The following is a 22,988-nucleotide window of genomic DNA, read 5'->3' as shown; positions in this document are numbered from 1 at the left end:
CCTTCCCTTCCCTTCCCTTCCCTTCCCTTCCCTTCCCTTCCCTTCCCTTCCCTTCCCTTCCCTTCCCTTCCCTTCCCTTCCCTTCCCTTCCCTTCCCTTCCCTTCCCTTCCCTTCCCTTCCCCCTTCCCTTCCCTTCCCGAAACCTTCTCGAAACCTTCCCAAAACCTTCCCGAAACCTTCCCGAAACCTTCCCGAAACCTTCCCGAAACCTTCCCTTCCCGTAACATTCCCTTCCTGTAACCTTCCTGTAACGTTCCCGTAACTTTACCTTCCCTAACCTTCCCTTCCCGAAACCTTCTCTTCCCTTCCTGGAACTTCCTGCAACTTCCCTTCCCGGACGTTCCCTTCCTGGAACTTCCCTTCATGAAACCTTTCGTAAACCTTTCCGAAACCTTCCCGAAACCTTCCCTTCCTTTGCCGTCCCTGAACTTCCCTTCCCTCAACTTTCCTTTTCTCAGCCATGTTTTTTCTAATGCCCCTGTTAACCACATCCTCGCCGTTTCTGAGTTCTTCTTGCGTCTTCCTCTGACATACCTTTTTTCTCACGCAGTTATGAGAACTCTAAGCAACTCTGTTTCTAATGTTTCCTTCTTTCCCAAGCAGAGCACTGAAAGTGACTATCATATTTTTAATTTTACAGCTTCAGAAGGCAGCATGTAACTTTTTGCGGGTGTCTGTGAAGGTCAGTCTGTTTCTTTATACCAAAATTATACTTCTGACCATTTGCTTGGGTTTTTCTTCTTATAGCACCCCAATTATGGGGGCGTCATTCAACTTTTTATAGAGGGAAAACTGTAGAAAAGTGAATTAATGAAGCCTCTGCAGCAAATCAGTAAGAGAAGCAGGAGTTAAACTGCATCTTCTTGGGCTGTACAGCTTAACCCTTGGATAATCTTATGTAAATGGACTTCTGTCTCCATGATGGCACAGTTTGCCATAATAGAAATTTAGAATTTCCTTTCATGAAAATTATCAAAATACTTTTCAGAATCTGGCAATTTTTTGATTACTTTGCCATTTCTGAATCTCTCCTTTTTTAGAGAAGTGCTTGCTCATCTCAAGGGAAGAGCAGAGGGATAAGAGCAGTATGACTTTTAAAGAATTTATGCTAGAGGGAAACAGCTGTTTTGAAGGGCCAGCTTTTGAAGATAATCATCCAGTTCTGGAGTTTCAACCAGCTTTTCTATACTCCTGACTGGCACTTTTGCCCTTTAGTGTTTAGTTGATTTATCTGCAAATTTCAGCTTGTAAACTTTCTGTCTGCATCTTACCACTTCTGTAGTATTTTCCATGGGAAAACAAAATCCAGTTCTTTCTTTGTACCAGATGACACTTTGGTAAGCTGACAAATGCACAGTCTAGAGATTTTAGCAACTGTTTAAAGATAGGTACAAAATGAACAGATGTTTCTGGTAAATAACAAAACTTACATACAGGGGGAAAAATGCCATCTTAAATATGAAATTCTGCATCATTTGAGTTATCTGTTTCCGTAGTTAAAATCATGGGCCAGTTTGGATTGTCAAATACTGTTACTTGCTTTCTCTAAACTTACTGAAGAGCCTTTCATCTCTCCTTGGTGACACCTCTGTCAGCAGAACATTCAGTTGATGGTTGTTGCTTTGTGCTATTTAAGGCCTCCATGCTGCAGAGAAACAGGAGGCTAGACCCTCAGGGATCTAGCCTCTATTGCAATTCACCATTTTTGAAAAATATATTGCTTTGAGCATTTTTAGCAATGGATAAGCAATTACAGTACTATGAAAATAGAAAGAAATATTCTGTTTCCTATAGAAGGAACATTTGCTCATTGTCATACTAGTACTTTTTTTCTTTTTCAATACCCTATCATTTGATCTGCTGCAAAATAAATGTTCAGTTTCTGAGAGGATAAACAAACCTGTTCAGAACATTGATTCATTCAAGATTTTTGTGGGAGACCTTCAAAGAAAGCCCAGGTGCTGAAGGAAGTGGTGTTCTTTTCTCACTGAGTGGCATTTTCACTGCTGAGTCAGTACGGCAGAGTTCAGTGCTGCTGGGAGTGTTCTGTTTCAGATGAAATAGAAAAAGCAAAAGGTTGCGGTCATCAGAGGTTCCCTGACCCCATGGTCGAGGGAGAAGGTGCTTGCCTCATAGTCTAGGAAAAATTGCATCCAAACTAACTTATATCATATGCTACACTGTTATTTATCTGAGGAACCCATCATTTCTGCTCCTGAAAACTTCAGTGACTAGAGAAGCTACACAGTTTGGCAATATATTCTTTCCAGAATGGTTGCATATTAATAATGTATGAAGCAGTCCTTAAAGATATAATTTCAGAATCTCTTATGGATCTTTTAAAACATAAATAATGCTCAAACTCTATGTGAATAATAATTACTATCAGCTGTCATTCTTTCTCATAATAGGTTTTGCAACAAAAGAATCTGTAAAGCTATGTGTTCTGTATGTCACATTTCTCAAGGTCTGTATTTCACTTTTAAAGTATTTTGAATATGGCATTTATTAAATGTTCCCAGTTATAACAAGGAAAAACACCAGCTACCTTAAAATAGTTAATTTTTTCTGCAGTCATTTTTATTAAGCCCTGCAAATTTCAATTATTCTATATTTGTAACAGACTTGGTAAGATCACTGTACATCTAGAATATCTTGACTGGTATCTCTGCAGCTGTTCAAATTCCACCTTCAAATTTACACTAGTGTAAGTGAGATTTGACTTCAGCCTTGTATTTGTGTATATGTCTGATTAAATTAGACACAAATGAAAATTTTGAAGGTGGTGCTCCATCTAGAAGGGCTGGAGCCAGAGGAGGATTATAGACAGATGAACATAAAAAGAATGAGTGAAATAACAACCTGTTGATGATTACAGTGTTTATTTTTTAAGGGGCCTCAAGTTCCCTAAAAAAAAATGAAATTATTCTTCTGGACTACCATAAAGTTTATTTTTTCAACCATACACTTTCTGTGTCTAACAGCAAAACTTCGTACAAATCAAACATATTATGTCTCACCAGTATCTTGTTCTCTTTCAACGACACCCAATAAAGCTTAGAGAAAACCTGGGCACTTAAAAACTTCATACATTTCAATGAGTTTGAAAAATCAGGGAGGCATAGAGTGGACTGATATTTTGCTGTGGTCAAGGGGAAAAAGTAAGTCAGAAATGCAGCTATTCTGGCATTTGGTTATCTTTACACCTCTTGGCTTCCAGGTCCGGCCATGGAATGGTGGTGCTTCTGCTGGTGATTTAGTGGAAATAGCCAAAATATAGAAGCTTTGTCTTCATGAACTTAGTGGTTCTGCAGTCTGTCTCAAAAAATAGTGGGAGTCTATTTTCTGTAAAAGATAGGAGATGCAAAATGGGATATTTGCTGCTAGGCTGTGGCGCTAGCCTTCATCCTGCAAAAAAAACACATTCATAGGAGGACAGCCAGTAGAAAGAATGGTGGGAAATACAGGAAAATAACCTTATGATTTTTATCTTTGTATACATCTTCCATGTTTCCATGACTCAAAAGTAGTGCCTGGGCCTTTGAGCCCTCAGTAAGGTGTTAGAATCATTGAGATACTGAAAGGGCATAAGAAACTATTCCATCACTAAAACAAAAGTATCCTGAGCATATCTCTGATCTGAGTTAGATAATCTGCTACTTTTATGCGTAACACACTGACAACCAGTCTCTGGACTGTTGTAGGGTGTTTTAATACAACAGCACAGAATTTGAGTTTCTTTTCAAATACAGGTTGAAAAAATATCTTCACAGAAGTTTCATTTGAATGCAGTCTTTGTGTTTAAAGAGTGCATTTTACAGTAATTTTTTATTAACATTTATGAGTAATTCTGTTCATTCAAAGCCAGTATTTTTTCTTTTTAAACCTCAAATACTTGTAGAGAGGATTTCATCAGAAGCTGTAATCACAACTAGGTCAGTGTTACATTTATGTCACTAATCTTAACACCTCCAATTAATCTCACATGTGAATTCATTATTTAGAAAATGCCAGTCTCGTCTGAAGAAACATATCTCTTTTTTTAACTCCACTAATGCAGCACACCAACAATATTAAGGCACTACTGTACTGCATCATAGCAAATGGAAGCTGGTCATATAAGTGTGAACACTTCTAAAAAATCCATCTAGATTTGAATAAAAGGTGATAACAAGTGATTTAGTAGAGGGTATGTGTGCATATATATATAAAGATATACATACATGTATATAAAGATATACATACATGGATTTATGTGTAAATATCTGCAAAGAACAAACACTGCACTCTTGTAGCTGTGACCACGTGAGAACTGAGATTTGCGACAGTAGCATGAGGGAAGAAAAGACAAAAAAACCAAGCAGCCAGGAGCAGTGTCCCCAGTCAGTACCGTGGCCCCGGGAACAGCCATCTATGACCACGGGGCAGCAGGTGCTGGCACTGACAGGTGCAGATAGCAGGGATGTGTGACATTGCTGGGGACCCACTCCCTGCTGGCTGCAGCTACATCATGCCAGCCAGCACCATCCGTCACTTGATGCTCCTCTCCCCCCATAGATTCCTGGGTGGCTGGGATCAGCAGGTGCTGCTTCCATCTCCTCTTTCAGAGCCCAGGAAATGTGATCCCCTGCATTGAGAGTTGGCGTAGGAATCTTACGTCAGCTGCCCAGGGGGATATGTAGGTTTTCAGACCTTTTGCAACATGATGATTGATGGAAATAAGCCCAAAGGATGAGAAAATGTCCTTAGTTAGAACATCAGGAACTATTCAGATCTAAATTCTTCTTTTAAAAACAGTTTACAAGTGATGGACAGAAGTGTTTTGCATGTCCTAAGAAATAATTGTGAATATAGGGAGGTGTAAGTTTACGCAGAATCACAGAATAAGCTAAGATGGAAGGGATCCACAGGGGTCATCAAGTCCAGCTGCTGGCCCTTACACATCACAGACCCAAGAGTCACACCATGTACCCAAGAATATTGTTCAGACACTTCTTGAACTCTGACAGGCTTGGCACTGTGACTACTTGCCTGAGGAGTCTCTTCACACGCCCAGCCACCCTATGTGTGAAGAATCTTTTCCTATTATCTAAACCAAGCTTCACATGACACCCCTTCAGGCCAGTTACTTGAGTCCTGCCTCTGGGCACCACAGAGATCAGTGTCTGTCCCTCCTCTCCCCCTCATGAGGGAGTTTTAGACTGCAATGAGATCTCACCTCAGTCTCCTCTTCACCAGCTGAACAGACCAAGTTCTTCAGCATGCATTTGCAGAAATTTTAATGTAAAGGTTTAATGCTGGAGTCCTCATGTGATTTGCTTTCTTTTTTTTTCAGAGAAAATCACAAAAATATATGTGTTTTAGTTCAGGTGCTGTAAGATCTCTGAATCCGATATATGCTCTTTATACAGGAGAGGAGACTCGAGGAGAGGGAGACTCGAGGAGAGGGAGACTCGAGAAGAGGGAGAGGAGACTCGAGGAGAGGAGAGGAGACTCGAGGAGACTCGAGGAGACTCGAGGAGAGGAGAGGAGAGGAGAGGAGAGGAGAGGAGAGGAGAGGAGAGGAGAGGAGAGGAGAGGGGAGAGGGGAGAGGAGAGGAGAGGAGAGGAGAGGAGAGGAGAGGAGAGGAGAGGAGAGGAGAGGAGAGGAGAGGAGAGGAGAGGAGAGGAGAGGAGAGGAGAGGAGAGGAGAGGAGAGGAGAGGAGAGGAGAGGAGAGGAGAGGAGAGGAGAGGAGAGGAGAGGAGAGGAGAGGAGAGGAGAGGAGAGGAGAGGAGAGGAGAGGAGAGGAGAGGAGAGGAGAGGAGAGGAGAGGAGAGGAGAGGAGAGGAGAGGAGAGGAGAGGAGAGGAGAGGAGAGGAGAGGAGAGGAGAGGAGAGGAGAGGAGAGGAGAGGAGAGGAGAGGAGAGGAGAGGAGAGGAGAGGAGAGGAGAGGAGAGGAGAGGAGAGGAGAGGAGAGGAGAGGAGAGGAGAGGAGAGGAGAGGAGAGGAGAGGAGAGGAGAGGAGAGGAGAGGAGAGGAGAGGAGAGGAGAGGAGAGGAGAGGAGAGGAGAGGAGAGGAGAGGAGAGGAGACTCGAGGAGAGGAGAGGAGAGGAGACTCGAGGAGAGGAGACTCGAGGAGAGGAGAGGAGAGGAGAGGAGAGGAGAGGAGAGGAGAGGAGAGGAGAGGAGAGGAGAGGAGAGGAGAGGAGAGGAGAGGAGAGGAGAGGAGAGGAGAGGAGAGGAGAGGAGAGGAGAGGAGAGGAGAGGAGAGGAGAGGAGAGGAGAGGAGAGGAGAGGAGAGGAGAGGAGAGGAGAGGAGAGGAGAGGAGAGGAGAGGAGAGGAGAGGAGAGGAGAGGAGAGGAGAGGAGAGGGTGAAATTGCATGATGCAATGTATGGTGCAATCAAGTAATGAAAGGTTCTACTGAAATGAAAAATTCAGAGGAAGAGATTGGTTGCTATGGGAATTACCCATCTGAATTTCCTAACTTACATGTAACTAATGTCTCAAATTTTATGCTTCATTAATACAAAGTTCTCAAATTCTTACATTTGATAATGGACATAAACTAGTATGCTGGTACTAATGTACTTTAATTGTATGTTTAGGAGAATCACATAAAATATTATTACAATTACATTATCTAACCAACTCCATGCACACAAAAATGTATAGCAGTAATACAGAAAAACTGAACATTTCTTACCTCTTTTTCAAAAATCATAAAATGTTTTTGTGGTTTGTATTCCTTTTGAAACAAGCTACAGAGCTTATATAAACTGAACTTTTATAACCCCATGCTAATATTTTCAATACTACTTTACTGAAGTTCCAAATAAAAAAATTCCATTTTCTGGTACTATACATCTTTCTTCTTCAAAAAAATACACATAAATGTGCTTTTCAAAACATTACACCAAACTCTCTGCTTGGATTTGCCTTTCATTTGCACATGCCAAGTGATTATTCTCACCACCCTCAAATACCTTCTCTAATCATGCTTGAGAAATCAAGCAACACAGACACCCTTTGCCAGTAACACCTGCCTCTTTCTGCTTACAAGTGGTCGAACAGTGGATTTGACAGTACACAGTACATATGTACTGCAAACTCATCAGGGCATGAGATCTCTACTGGATTACAGAGTTCAGTTTATCCTCTTTCACTCACACACTTGTTGTGTGCTAAGGCGTCTATACAATATTTTGCAGTGTCAGTACAAATAAAATCTGTTTTTTTAAAAGGCCACTAGGAGAGTGGAATTTTTACTTTGTTACCTATAGCTCTGCTACCTAACTTGGGTATGGGGGAGCTTAGGAAGGCAGTGCAGCTGGTGCAGCCCCAGAGCCCCCAGGACTTGTCTGTGTTGATCTTGCAGCCTGGAACAGACTGGTCAGCATCACCACATCTCCTGCTGCCTGTTTGCATGCCTCTCATCTATATCAGAGAGCACACCTTGCTGTGCTGCTGCGCCTACATCTCCCTTTGGGAGAGATGATGAAGCTGGAGATGGGAAGGTTCCAGAGGTTTGTGTGCTTTCTCGAAGAGAGAATGCAAAATCTCTTTCTTTAATGCTCAATTTTGCCAACTTGCAGGTGCTTTTCTGAATTTTTCCATAATGTAAAATTTTATTACAGAAGAAGACCCATTGATATCACACTTTTCATCACACAAATGAAGTTAGTGGTTAACCTAACCTTAGGTTAGGTTAGGTCTTTCTTGCAAAGGATATCAAAAATTAACATATTGGGCTGGTCTGAATCTTTTGGAAACTTCATCAACTGACCTAGTGTTTAATTTGGCATCTATACTGTGAGCATTTCCAAGTCCTGGAGTGCTATGATAAGCGGTTCCATGTCATTGCAGTAGGCCAGGACTGGGTAATAAATTTTATAGATTCTATGTATTTATAGAAGGTTGATTATTATTATTTATTTAATAAGAAAAATTATTTATTTATTTATTAAGATTATTTATTAAGAAACATATTGTTTTTTCGGGTAGTTGGGATATAGTTGGACTTATTAAGTCCTCTACTTTAAATACTACTACTATCTGTTAATTAAGAAACTATTCTTTGGTAAAGAAATTTCTACAATATATTTTACATGTTTACAATATTAGGTGTAGTAAGTTAAGATAAGAATTGTCTTCCATTCTTTTCTCTGATCGTCTCACAGGCTTTTCCCAAAACGATGCCTGGGAAAGTTGTGTTTCTCTTTGTGGTCAGAGAGCTGCTGCTACAGTTCCATAGCAGATAAACCAATTAAAAAGAAAGATGAAAAAACTAAATTATAAGATGGAAAGAAATAAAATCATTTCTAACCTTCTCCACTCATTATGTTAAAGAAGTGCTAAAAAAGACAAAAAAAAATCTGGAGGATGAAACTGCAGAAACAGAGACTAGATTAAGAAAATTAAAGGCTTTTCCTCCTCAAAAGTCTTCAAAATCACAATGATTTTCATTGCCTTGATAAAATCAGACCTGGGTATTACTGCTATATTTTCTTTTGAGCTTCCATAAAGCTCAAAAATAAATTAAAAATAAATAAATTTTGCATGAAATGAAAACAAATAGTTGTTTATTGTTCATTTTGCAGCAGTCAGCATGTCACTATATTAGCACTTCTCTGAGATTTACAGAGTAGGATTTAAGTTAATTGCCAGCACAGCACATTTTAGCCAAAGGTTGTTTTCCTTACACCATTTTGTTTTTCATATGCCTTGGCTAATTTCAGGTTATTGGAGTCCAATATAGTTACTTTTTTAATTGTTTGGAAGAAATGGCGCTTCCATAGTTGAAAAATAGCTTTTTTTCTTTAAAAATAACTGAAATCTGGCTTAGATTTCAGTTGAAATCTAAGCCAGAGTGCAATGCACTACACATTTGTGTTATTTTATCCTTTTAAAAATTCCCAGAATAGTCATGAAATCTTTGGAAGCTAGCTAATCTCCAGGAGGATGTGATAGGTCTGTTCTAGGGTTTGTAAGAGTCTATGAAAACTCAACATCATAAGAAAAATCGTTTCGAAATGACTGTAAGACTGTCAAAGACTCCAGAACCATCATCTTCTTCCAAGAGGTGACACTAAATAGAGGAGAGGGGGAAATCTTGACGCAAAGCCTAAAGAGCTTGTGAAAAAGGGTTAATCAGTTTGACACTGGTCAGCTTTTACATGCACTGTACAAACTTGTGTTTTGTTGAAGCACACCAACAATGGGAAAAATGAAGAGAAAAAAAAAGAGAAGTTTAATGCGGTAGTTAATGACATGGAGGAAAGTAAAATAACAAACAAAGTAATGAGATAGGGAAAAACTGTAGCCTGCATGTTGAGGAGGCAGAGATAATCCTAATATGTTCCGGGTCATTATTTCTGCCCTTGATACAACTCATTACCTTAGTGCAGAGTTTAAGCACTTCCAGCCTGCTCTCCTCTCCAGAGGAAGACTTTGATGTGAGCCTGTGTGTTCCTGTCCTGGTATAATCAACCAATCTGTTCTTCTGTCTTTTCCCTTACAATTTCATTTTTTATTCATTGCCAAGCAAATCTAGTACAAAGGAAGGGGTCTCCAAGACAGTGAAATTCCAACAAGTTTCAGGAAAATTGTATGTTCTTGTGCAAGAAAAGAGAACCACAAAATACTCCCAGCTGAAGGCAGCATTTCAGCCTGAGTTGTGACAAACAGAAGCAGAAAAGGGTCACCAGAAGGATGGGTACTGAGAAGAGAAATCCCCAGAGATCCTCCCACAGGAGATCTGCTCTGCATATTGCACTTTACCCCAAAATGAAATTCACAGGGAACTAGGCATTAGTTCCAGCAATCACAAAGCTAGGAGGTGTGCCTCTTAGTGGAAATAATGTGTGGAATTCCTGTTGCCTAGCCTTAACCCATCTCATTGAGATACATTCTTGGGTTTTTTTGGGATTTCTGTAGTGTTTTCTAGATGGAGGTTAAGGGTTTGTGTCTGTGTTTGTTTGATTTGATTTGATTTGAATTTTTTTGAGGTGCGATGGGCAGGTAGCAAGTGATCTGCATTACTGAGCTTGATTACTGTGCCAGCCAAAACCACAAGACTGGTGGTTATTTTGCAAGAAAAAGGTTTGCCTCTTCTCTTTAGGGCTAAAGTTAATTTTGGGTAGAATATTGACAAAATTTATTACATTTCATTCTTGGCTTTTCTAGTGAAAATAGAGATTGTTTCTCTTCTGCCTGGTGTGGCAAGCAACCTACTTTCTAAAGGTATGAAAATTATGAAAAAATAAATATCTAGTAAAAATACTTCTACTATAGGAGGGAATGCAGTCTGTTTGGAGACTGTTGTAAGACATATGTTGGCTCACATTGCCTTTCCTCTTCTGAGCATCTGAAAGGTGCATTGCATCCCCGAACTTCTACAAACCTCAGTAACAACTGATGCTAAGCAATCATTTGCAGAACTTTAGGGTATTGTAAGTATGCTGAGGGCAAGATACATCTGCTTCTCACAGACAGTCTTGTGAATTCAGCAGGCAAGAATTTGTGAATGATGGGAGGGGAAAAGATTCAATGAGGCTACAAAGCATTCCTCCAGTTCTCTTTTCATATTTCTTTTTGTCTGCCATCTCAAAGTCTGAAGTTGAAGAAGCCATTTAGTCCAGCTCACATCCACATCTGTCCTCAGGGACTCCATAGGAACCAGCAGGACTCCATCAGTGCATCATATGATCTCTGGAAATGGTCCCAAGTATGCTGATCTTGGTTTCATGTTTGGACAGCTTGATCTAAGCTTGAAACAGAATATTTTATAAATTCAGAGGACAACTGTTTGGTGCTTATGTGAAGAGAAGAATGTTAGTTGAGCTTGCAATGAGACATTTTGCTTATACTATATTTTGTTGCGCCTATTAAATCTATTAAACAGAAGCTGATTGCAAAACCCTCTTGGTAATTGCGTTATTTCAAGCTGCTAGCAGTAGATATCATGTATGGTTATGTCTGTTCTGTTAACTGAACATTTAACATTTAAAAGATAAAAGAGCAAGGAGAGTGGAAAAAGGTGTAGGGAATCATTCAGGTTGTTTCAGCATCTCAATTTTTTATTCCAATGGATTATAATTTAGTTGGTGTTAAGGAAGTAGCTCATGGATTTTACTTGCATCTTTATAGATACGAAGTTTGAAAGGACAGGTCTGCATTGAGCCAGCGTTTCACAAATGCCTAAATCTGTGTCAGAGGTCTGCAATGGGAGATTAGAAGGCTCAGATCTCGTAGAGCAGATCACTATCATTTTGTTTAGTAGATGAAAATGGAAGGTTCAGGGGTTTTTCCATAGTATGAGAACAAGGCATGACATTATAATATTTAAGGGTAGTAACAGTAGTAAGATGACCATCATCATAAATATAATTATGAAATGCACTATTCCTGAAGGAACAAAAAGCGGATACACAACCATTCTGAGAAGGCAAAAAGATACCAGAGTATCCCACACTGACAGACAGTGCACATTATCCACTTACTAACAGACAAAATATGTGATATTTTCATTGTAATTGAGAGTGCTTAGCCAGGTTTCAACACAGAATGGGCTGCAAGCTAATTTTAAAAGTTTGTAGACAGCCAAGTAGACTTTGAAGAGTTTTTGAGTGACTCATTCTTGAAGCTAAATATGAGAAACTGTGAATGTATTTGCTTTCTGTATTACTGCTTGTACTTGAGGAGTCCACACTTTCTTCTCATATTCTTTTACCTTAATATAGCCTATGGCTGTTCTTTGGGGCTCTGTAAATGTGGAACAGTTAAAGCCTTTTTGAAGTCAGACAACTGTTCTGAATTGCAATTCTGAATTGCGATTCAGTCCTGGTTTTAAGATTTTTCAACTCTCCTATCTTACTGATGATAATCATGATTATGTGTATTTGAGTAGCTGAACCTAAAATTCTTTCATTTTGATTTTTCAATTAGCATCTGTTTTAGCAGTGCTTTCTCCTGTGCATTAAGCTTTAGCCCTGTGCATTTGTAGCACTCTAAGTGTAGTCAATTAAAAGTAAACATCATGTCTAGAAGCTCTTAATTGTTATTTCATAACCATATCATCAACTCTGTCCTCCATCTTGTCCTATCACAAGCATAGACTTAGGAATATCATTGCTAAAGTCCTTGAATTCTATTTGGGTAATTATTCTTCCTCTGTGAAGAACTGAACTCCTAAATTTGTTGCAGGTTCAGTTCTTTTTCCATTCTCCCCTCCTGCACCTTCCTTAAAAGAAAATAAGTACATCAGTGTATTCCACGGTGAACAGTATAGATAAATATGTTAAGTTTGGTTTATATTAAAATAAATTGCACTCTGTGTTTAGTTTAAACCCTTAATGCTGTGGGATATGGGAATCACGAAGCAGGGGAGATACTAGCATACGCACTAAATTTTTGTTAGTTGTCAGATTCATTCTTTATTGATTGGTCCCAGCTTCAGAAGAAAGAGGTCTTGTATGGTCCTCACTCATTACTGGAAACCACACAAGAGAGTGGTGGATCATTAGTCACTTTCCTTCCTTAAAGCATAATTTAGCACTTTTCTATGATGAGCAGTTTGTGTTTCTTTAACACTGCAGAGTCTTTCTTGCAGCCCATGTCAAGGATTGAACTTCCCAAATTATGTGTTTCAGACATTAAGAAAGAAAGGACTTAATGGCTGTGACAGTCCAGACCCTGATGCAGACGATTCAGTAGGTCACAGCCCTGAGTCTGAGGACAAGTACAGAAAACTTAATGAAGATATTGATCTAATGATCAGCAGGCAAAGATTATGTGTAAGTATTCTGAGCTCCTTTTCATTTTTTTTACTTTCTGATATTTCTCTGAATCTGGCAGGCATTGCACAAGAAAGAAAACAAAGCTTGTGAAAGCCCTGATCCTGACTCCTCTTATGCTCTCACCCCACGCACTGAAGAAAAATACAAAAAAATTAATGAAGAATTTGATAATATGATCAAGAGCCATAAAATACCTGTAAGTACCAAAGGTTAGATGGCTGTCTGCTGATAACTGCCGCAGTAACAAACCATAACCCTTTCAGTTCGGGCTTCTCAAAGAAAAAAATTCAGCTAGAAAGAGGCTTTAATAGCCAAATACATAACTAAGCACTGTGCTGAGAAAATTTCCCGCAGCATATTTTTCTTTCAAGTCTCTAACCCTGACACACAGACAAAGCCTATTATGAGTGAAACCTACAGAAGGAAGTGAAACATATGTATATGAACTATATTCACTAAATTTACAGTAGTGTTTTACTACACCGCTTGCCCAAATTATACTTAAAAAAACCAGTGGAAATCTTTCTTTGCGGACAGGCTAACAGACTGACAGAATACTTTCTGTGGCAATATAGAAAAAGCAATGTAAAACTGAAATTGCTTTTTATATAGTAATTAGTGTGTTTAGTATGTGTAATTTTAATTCTCCATTGTCTCTGCTAAATTCAGTTGCAGCACTGAAGGGTTACAGCTTCTTGCTTGCTGCAGAGAAACAGACTGCATGAGAGCCTAATAGCAGGTCTCAGACATGTTTGTGTGTTGGGGTGATTTTATAGCTTTATTAGAGAACTTGCTTTGACCTCATCAGCATTACTTTAATGCTTTAACATGAGCTAAGTTTTGTTTTAACCAAGTCAAATTTTCTAACAATCAGTCATATGCCTTGCCAGATATCTAAGAGAAATAACTCTGCATGTCCTATTTGTTTTGCACGAGACATACAAAGAGGAATTTTTTGTCATTATGTTTAGTATTACATTTTTAAAGATTTGCATAGATCCAAAGAAGCATTTGAATTTGCATTGGTAACTTCTTATTTCTAAAAAAGAGTAAGAGATCATTTGTATGTGTTCATTTGTCATTCCCATACAAAGGTTACATAGTTATCTACCAAAAATGTTGTCTGGATACCCAGAATGCACAGTGTCTTCTGTACTGTTAGTCAATTACACATACAAAATCTGACAACTAAGATGAGGATACTTCTTAAGGAAGCTCAGATTCTATCTCAAGCACTCTAAGTGTTCTTTCTATTAAGTCTCAGCAGAAGTATTTTTCACTCAAGGTAATTAAAATTTGAAGAAGTTCTTACATCAGGCCAGAAATATTTTTTGAAAAATATAAAGACACTAAATAACACTTTCCCAGAGACTAGAAAAGCACCAAATTTGATAAAAATGACTGGCTAAGGATACCCAACAGGTATGTAGAATCTCAGGGAGGAATACAGACCTATCCAATTTTTTTTACCTCCCTTTTATTTTCTTCTTGGCCATTTTTCTCTGAACAAAAAAGCTCAAAAGCTGTCACTATTAATTTGGTTTCTCAGGATGCAACGCAGCTTGACAAATGATGACTGCAGTATTTAGGGAGACTTTTATAAACCAAACTGCTTAACACTTTTTCGCATCAAAATCCCACCAATTGTCATTCTTTCATGCTGTTTCTCTTTCAAGGATGACTTTTGGTTTTTTTCAAATCAAACTGACAGAATTTTCATCAAGCCACTTTTCTGCCTTAAAATATATTTGGAATGATCCTTCAGAACATCTATTAATCTCATGCTACCTGTTTCTTTTCTTTCCTAACAAAACAGGTCATGTTATAATAATCTGAAATCTTAAAACATTTTTAAAAAAACCTTGGAAAAAATTCATTCTTGTAGTAGTGAGTTCTATCTTTTTTTTTTTTTTTACCTCCACAAACATTTGGAAAATAGTCTTTTCTGTAAACTGAGGAAATATATAATATTTGGAAACCAGACAGTTAATCCAAGCATGGTATATCAGTTTTGTTTTCCCAAAATTAATGGAATTTTACTCCCATTGCTTCATGAAATATAACTTCTCAACATCAAATATAGTCCTACTTCAAGAATTAATTGGTGATTTAGGGTATAACGTCCTATGGTTCAGGAGGTTCTGAGGTGCAGTTATTAATCTTTTTGTGCAATTACTTCAGAGATGCTTCAGAGATATAGAACAGCAAAATGTTAGCATTTTTTCGTAAAAGTCAGAATAGCCATTCTCTAACTACATCACAAGCTGAGCTCAGGGCCTCTGTCCTCAATTAAGTTGCTTACCACAATAGGAAGAAACAGTAGATATTGTCTGATAATACAACAGGAATTCCTTCTCTTGGCATTAAGCAGAGATGCAATGGGGAAGATCGAGATCACAACTTATCCATAATGGAAATTTGTAACTATCTGGTTTTATATATAAATATTATGTAATATATACACTAATAGTCTTAACTGGACAAATCAGAAAAACTAAGTCAGGGAAGATATATTCATTTACTTGTGATTATCGAAGGTAGCTGAGAAAATTGGAGAGAAGAAAGCAAAATTAATAATAAAGTCACTGAGTCAAGTCTCTAAATCCCTACTTACAGAATATATAAAACAATGCATTGCCTCTGCCTGGTTTTGTAACATAAAAAAGTTGTTGCCAAATAAAAACAACGTTGGTTTTTTGCTACTAATAGCTAAGCCCAATAATGTTTCCTCAGATAATTTTCTGGGAATAAGTATTCATATTGTTCTATAACCATCTGACAAAAATTAGACACTTATTTGTAAATTTCATAAGAATGATGAAAGCAGAGGAGACAGAAATAGCCTACTAGAAGGAAGCTATAAGTATCTCTGTCTCTAAATAAATGAAGGCCTGGTTGAATATGGGGGGGATAAAACCATACTTAACACAGAATACTTGGCCCATTAAGTTCCAAGGGGGTTGAGTGTCCAACGCTTTGTTTGGCAAAATGTGCCATAGCTTGTGGAGTGAGCATCTAACATTGTGTGCTGCACACTGGCAGTATCCTCTCTGGTGAGCCATCTGCCCTCTTTGGCAGTAGTGTCCAAAGGAGAAAAGACAAAGGGAGGGGAGAAAATAGGCAAAATGTGGCAAACTTTATACACACGACAGTATAAATTTTGTCTATATTAGAATTAGCCAAAAAAGCAAAAAATACACTAAAGCAGCATGAAGCGTGCTTATCTCTGAGGTGAGTTTTTGAACAGTCCCCATCCGACTTTTGACACCTTTTGATGCCAAATAACATTCTCCCAGACAATTTCTTCATTTTGTTTGTTTGTTTGTTAGTCCAGGCCAGGAACAATTCCCAGTTGTCAGTCTACAGGTAGTCATGATGTTTTTGAGGATGAGAAAGCTTTGTGGTATGGACATGAACTGCTCTGTGGCCTCAGATGGCCTCAGTTCCTCCCTAGCTCCTACTAGTATAGATATTTCACAAATGCATCAGAAACTTTAATGTCCATCAGGCTGAAATGGAATCAATATGACCCATGGCTTACCACCAGGAATGACTAGGGAATCTGCAGGACATTGCAGTTCTTTGTGAAGAATTTGTAACACTAATAAAGTTAGACAAACAGAGAAAACTGTACCTACAAATGTTGTGTTTAATACTGATGTTTATCTTGTCAAACTTCTCTCTCTTAACTTTTGACTGTGGTGAAGAAGAAATAAAAACTACTGTATTTCAGATACAGTATATTGTGCTGAAAAGCAGAGAGTAAACTAAATTTGCTCTTATAAAATTGTCTATGAAGTGCTCTGTAAACAGACGTAAGTTGTTTCAGATAGTGGGTAAAATGGCAAAAATTAGACTATTAGTACAGAAATTAAATAATTCAACTATTTAAAAATAATATTTTTTCAATTACAAAATTAAAGCTAAGTAACAGTTTCACATAACTAGGGAGACTGGCAACCTGAAGAGCTACCAAGATTGGAGCTCTTTTGTACAAATGTAGAAAAAGAAGAATCTTGAACAGTTTGGTTTGTACATAGAAGGAAGAACATAGTCATTAAAGCAAACAAGCTTTTAGAATTCTGGCAAGACCTTCAGTTTTGCATTCGTATGGGTGTTTCAGTTTAGATAACAGAAATTTCGATTAGGAAAAGATATTAAGATAATAGAGGCAATATTAGTCTCTACCCAGACTCAGAAGGCAGACTTCATTGGTCTTGTGACACAGGGTAACAAAAACCTTATGCAAAGTGTTGCCTTGACATGCAACATGGACTGGTACTCAAGCAGGCAGGTCCACAGGCTCAAAACCACCAGGCAGAGAGAACTCCATCACAGCTCTGGATGTTGCAATAATCAGAAAATCCATGTTGGCTTCTTCATGTCTCACATCAGGCTGTAATTGGGACTGAAACACTGAGAGCTCAAACACTGACTTTGAATTCCACAAATAGTCATGTGCTTCTGACTAACACGGGATTTAGGAACGTTTTGGGTCCTTCTGTGGTCAATAAAAAGAATTGCTTGCTTCAAAACATACCTTCAAGCTGATCAAATGTTTCAGATTATGCTATGTGACCCTGTTTCCAAGGAGCTTAGACCTGACTCATAAGGGTGCAGATTACATGTAGATTCTTACATCTGTAGATTAGATGTACAACATGTGGATTCTCAAAACACCTCACCTTCCTTTCCTACCTCTACTTAAATCAATCAGCTCTATGAAAAATACAGCCCTTGGAGTGCATTTCAGCTTCTCAGCAAAGGGAAGCAAATTACTTTGTCCCCCCAGGATGGGGAGTACTGCCATCAGGTCCATCTACTCAACTACTGTTGCTATGGCCATCTCTCAAAAAAAGGAAAGGGTATCAGAGCTAAATAACACTTCGAAATAGTTCAAAGGCATTTGTATAAAGTATCCTTGACATCATACCCTGACAATCTTGCTCTTTGTTTCAGTGGTTAGGCAAAATAATTCCTCTATATTTAGAGTAAAATTTTCTCTGTCCCTAGAGAGGACCACTAAAGAAAAAAAAAAAAAAAACAACCTTAAGAGATGACTGTAATGTCTTGGATAGTGCTATAATACAGAGGGCATAGCCAACAGCTCCAGCCAAAGAGACATGGGTGGCACAAGGTCAGGGTGTTTTGGTTGTCTGACAAGCAGTTGATATGTCCAGCTCTTCTCCTAGGTCCTTGAAGACCCACCAGTACTATCAGCTGCCAACAATAAAATTAAAACCTTTAATTTCCTCCCTTGGAATATGTTACCAGCATACTTTAAAGAAATTTGTTGATGTATTTAAGCTTTTTCTTTAAGCTTATAAGATTATAAATGTTAGAAAACTTGCAAATTGAGGGGTACTTGGTCTGTATTCACATATTGAATATTTAAAATGATGTCAAGTAATTCTGAAAAAGTTTTTCTGATCAAAAAGGCAAGAAAATAATTTTTAAAACAAATAAATTAAATATGGATTTCTAATGTAGTTGTAACTTTTATAAAAATTCAAGCAACTGCTACCCAAGGAACCCCAACCAACAAAAAACAAGCCAAGGAAACCTGAACTGAGCTTCCTAAGAGCGTAATGAGATATGCATCTCCTCACAATCTCTATTAGTGTGGTATATTATTTGGGTGTTTTTTTTTTTTTTTAAACATTCTTGCAAAGGAAAGTGGCTCAGGAGAAGATCTTGCCTTTAGGGAGGAAAATAGGATATTGAAAAGGCATCACTAAACACCACCTCCATCCCACAAAAAATAGCCCACAAAGATTAGTGTGTATCTAAATTTCTTGTATTTGTTAGCTGTCCCTGAGGAGAACTTAACCTTTTTTAAGCCCTTCCAAGCTAAGATAGGAATTCATTTAGAAAATGTTTTACTGTATTGGTGTCTTTTATGTGACTTGGGATAATTCTGGTTGCTAAAGCAATGCAAGCTGAAATTAGAGCCTTCTCTTTGTATTCTATCCCTTCCAATTTTTTTCCGTGTAATGAAGTCACCATTGTCATGTAACTTTCATCTTGCAGTAATCTATGACACTAGATTAAGATGACAAATGGGACTTCAAAGAATGAAAGAAATAGAAAATTATGCTGCATTAGGCATGGGTTTTCTTTAAACAAAAAAAAAAAAAGTAGAAAAAATGAAAATATCCAGATCTTATGAAACAAATGTGCAAGCTGCATTAAAGGAAGATGGAATCATTATTTGAAAAATCATATTTAAAAGACTTGGTAATTATTTTGATACGCTTCTCTTGAGTCTTAGGGGAAAGGTGTAAGCATAAATGTTTTAACCACCAAGTAAAAAATATTTGAACTAAATATAGAGTAACTGTACTTAAAGGCTGTTTCAGTTTTGTACTATTCTCATATTTATTTTTCATTTTTGCTTCTACAGGCTGTTCCACCACCAAACTTTGAGATGCCAGTTTCTATCCCAGTGTCCAACCACAACAGTTTGGTATACAGTAATCCAGTCAGCTCACTGGGAAACCCCAACCTTTTACCATTGGCTCATCCTTCTTTGCAAAGGAATAGCATGTCTCCTGGTGTGACACATCGGCCTCCAAGTGCAGGTAACACAGGTAGGCTCTGTTCAATCCCATTCCTTCAAATGCTCTACTCTCAGCTCCCTACATGCCTTCGGTCACCTGAAATAGTACTCCAAGAAAAAAGAACTCTCTTTTTAACAATCATAAGAGTTTGTCAGCTTGTCCAAATTGCTGTGTTGAAAAATCTAGAGACAAAAAAAAAAAAAAAATAATAAACCAAACCAAAAATCATCCCACCCTGAATACTGACTATTGACTAAGATTGAAGAAAATCGGTGAAGTCAATAAAGGACAGAAGGGCAGACAGCATGCTTTTTCATAAAAAGGCAGCTTATCTATTTAATTCATGCAAGTACTCAAAGCAGGGAAGAAAATGTAGCCAATGCAAAAAAAAATGAAGTAAATTAGTACCCTTATTACTTAAATAATTGGTCTACATACTAAATGAAGAATTTATTTTTATTTATTCATTCACAAGTTCCTTGATGGTTAATGTCAGTTGAGCTCTGTACTTCAGTGCTTTACAAAGCAAGGATTGTGCTTTGTTCTGGTGATGATGAGAGCTCATCTCTGATGAGGGTAAGTGGGGATCAGGTTGTTTCTATCTGTCTATCTCCAGCAACATCAAGATCTTTAAGTATTCCAGGTTCAAAGAATCATTTGAGGTCTCCAAGTGCAAAGAGAAGTTTTAAAAATCCTTAGTGTGAATGTCTGTGAAAGGCTGAGGAAATTAAAAACTATGTATATGTATTTATTCTGAGTTACATTCTTCTCCAGGAATCTTCAACCTCTTCCTCCCAATCCTTTACTTTTCTGACTAGCATTCAACTAAAGATAGTTTTCAAATGAAGGAGTACTGTACATAACTTTCAAACATAATTTTTCATATGCTGTGGAAGTATGAAACTGAAATAAGGAAATTATGGGTACTCCATATTTTGTTTGTCTTTGAGAGGCAAGTGTCTTATACAGGTAACATCAAACATCAAGATTTTATAATTATGGGTCTGATTCAACTGCGTGTTGAAGTCAGAGGAAAGAAATTATGCATACTACAGCAGGCTGATTGAAGATAGAGAAAATATTTTGAATGTTTGAGTGTTGTAATTTATTGTGCTCATTTACATTTCATTTCAAACCCCTAGGTGGCCTGATGGGTGGGGACCTCACAACCGGTGCGGGCACCAGTGCAGGTAAAGAGAGGAGAATTTATATTTATTTTTCCAAGTGAATAAAGGACTTACTTCAAAAGCTGACTTTAAAATAGCTCCCTTTTGGAGAGGGGATAGTAAAAATCCATTACCAATTTTTAATTCCCTCCCTCAGCTGGGTTGTGCAGCAGTCACTGATATTTGTGCTTCTCTTATCAGTAGAAAGAGACTTGTTGTCTAGTAGCATCAAAAATCTTACACCTCAATAAATTCCACAGGAACAAATGTCTGGTTTCCTTCACATTAGTCTTCCCATAAAAATTTTTGGGTACATTGCTTTGCATATTCAAGAAAAACTTCTGGTGGAGTCAGTGTGAGAAACTTTGATCCGTTTTGCATCCTGGAAAAATTTGCCATTGACTTGAGTGGAATTGGGGCTTCATTTAATCTTAAATAAAAATTTCAATAGTCAGTTGCTCATTGTATTTCAATGTACTGTAATGTAATGTGTGTAAACTGTATTTCAAACCCCTGCACTTAAGACCATTGCTAGTCAACAAAATCTGTTAGCATTCACTTAAATAATTAGTAATTAACTTAAGCTTTGTCATATGTATTTGCTTAACTACTTTTATACACAACAGATAAAAGATTTTCAAAATACCCAGGCAGAGAAAAAGATAAGCCATTTAGTTGGCAGAGTAGTCCCCTTTGCTCAGTAAACTCACTGATTTGTAAGCAATATCAGTAATGTGCATTATGACAAAAACAGATTACAAAAGACAATAACAAAATTACTTTTGCAGTTTGAGAACATGTATGTTCACAGAAAACAACTAAGTGGAAAATAAAATAATCAGGGAAGGAGATATCTCTTCTTTATGATGCCGTTATTAAAAGAGATCAGCTCAAGGTTGGGAGACCCGATGGTTCCATAGGTTCGCATATAAAGCGTTTTCCACAAAGGGCAGAGCTGGGGGTGCGGCCTCAAGAGAGCAGGTGGGAGTATACACTCTCCAGAACCCAAATTTGAGTTGGCAGCCTCGGGTCCTGGCTCCAACCAACATCTTCTTAAGTTGTGGTGAGGGGCCATTAAGGTTTTCAGAGTCTCTGCTGGCTTCTCACCTCACCCCTGATGTCTAGAGACCACTTTGATCTCTGAATTCCATATTGGCTCGCTGGTTTAAGGGTTTATTAATTGCGTTTGGAATAGGGGCTTGCTCCATTGCATTTTGGCTCTAAACTTATCTACATATCAACTCCTGGTTCCCTCCCCGATGCCATCCTCCCACCTGGCCACAAGCAGGGTGATGCTGATACAATAGAGTGAATTCTCAACCATAGATGGCTAACGACCCGATACTTAACAGGTGATTACAACAAGCAGCTAACAAAAGCACTCCTCTGCCAGAACTGGTTAAACTTGTAATTCTACAACTTTTGGAAAAAAAATGGGTAACCCTTTTTTTTTGTTCATAACAGTAAAGCATGATATTTGCTGGAGTAACTGCTCTCAGGGAGAATTGTATGGAAAAATAGTTGGAAGTCCCATTTTGTCCGCCATAAATCAAAGCTGATACAAATGGCAATTCCAATATTGTCTGTTAAAATCACTTATTAAGAAATTTTGGATATAATGGTTTAAGGTTTTTCTCCCTTGTCTTTTCCCAGCCTGAATTAGGGATCTCTACTCCCCTTTTATTTTCACACATAGATGAGTCACAGATATTTGTGCGATGCATTCACAGTACAATTAGAGCTGCACAGCGCTGTACCAGAAAGGCAGTTTAAACACATACTAAAGCTTTAGGAAGTAGTTTTGTATTAATTTTAGAGTAGGGAAGGCAGACCATGGAAACTTCACTATCAGTCTCTTTTGTTCTCAAAAAAAAAAAAAATCTTGACAGGAGATTATAGGTTTTTTCATTGTCTCCTGTTAACCTCTGAAATAGAGCTAAAAAAATATTCATTCTGCAGTGTTCACATTTCATCTTTTAAGCTTGAGCAGAACTTCAGGAACAGCGGCTGAGGGACTGACATAGAATTGATCTCCCTATTAAGGGGCTCCCTCTCCTGGCCCATTTAGAAATATCATCACCTCGTTACTGGTCTCCCTCTGCTTTAAATAGGCACTGACAAGCAGTTAGTAAAGAAGGCAGTGCTTTATTTTAAAACAGGGCCATACTAACACAAAAACTCATCTGCATGTGCATTTCTGTTAATAATTCTTGCTCTTAATAAGAGCTGTGTATCAGTACACCAGCTGAAAATTTATATTCCCTATTATGGGTGGGTTTGAAATATAATAAAAACATACTTAAGCATAGGAAGACAACGGTTTGATTATTCTTAACCAAAAATTAAGGACTTGCATTGAGCCCTCAAGCAATGCAATTTTGGAGTAAGCAATTTATATGAGGGGCATATATATGAGGAACATTGCTAAGACTACATCATAAATATTTAATTACAGGAATAGTCTTTGCTCTTTATTGGAAAG

The 22,988-nt window shown here is 38.0% G+C and overlaps 1 protein-coding gene across 11 annotated transcripts in view; it reads left to right on the top strand.

The window, feature by feature from the left end:
• Positions 1 to 22,988, top strand: part of MEF2C (myocyte enhancer factor 2C) — a 171,955-nt gene that overhangs the window by 121,831 nt on the left and 27,136 nt on the right. For 5 of the 11 annotated variants that reach the window (XM_059837181.1, XM_059837183.1, XM_059837184.1 and 2 more), the window contains 3 exons: positions 12,634 to 12,777; positions 19,184 to 19,370; positions 20,483 to 20,530. In XM_059837181.1, the coding sequence (XP_059693164.1) occupies positions 12,634 to 12,777; positions 19,184 to 19,370; positions 20,483 to 20,530 (379 nt within the window). Of the gene's footprint in view, positions 1 to 12,633; positions 12,778 to 12,838; positions 12,977 to 19,183; positions 19,371 to 20,482; positions 20,531 to 22,988 lie in introns of all 11 variants that reach the window. The other 6 variants (XM_059837186.1, XM_059837189.1, XM_059837187.1 and 3 more) reach the window with 4 other exon arrangements.

The sequence above is a fragment of the Haemorhous mexicanus genome, chromosome Z, assembly GCF_027477595.1.
Source record: "Haemorhous mexicanus isolate bHaeMex1 chromosome Z, bHaeMex1.pri, whole genome shotgun sequence".
Classification (NCBI taxonomy): Eukaryota; Metazoa; Chordata; class Aves; order Passeriformes; family Fringillidae; genus Haemorhous; species Haemorhous mexicanus.
This window is presented reverse-complemented; position numbering and strand designations above follow the sequence as displayed.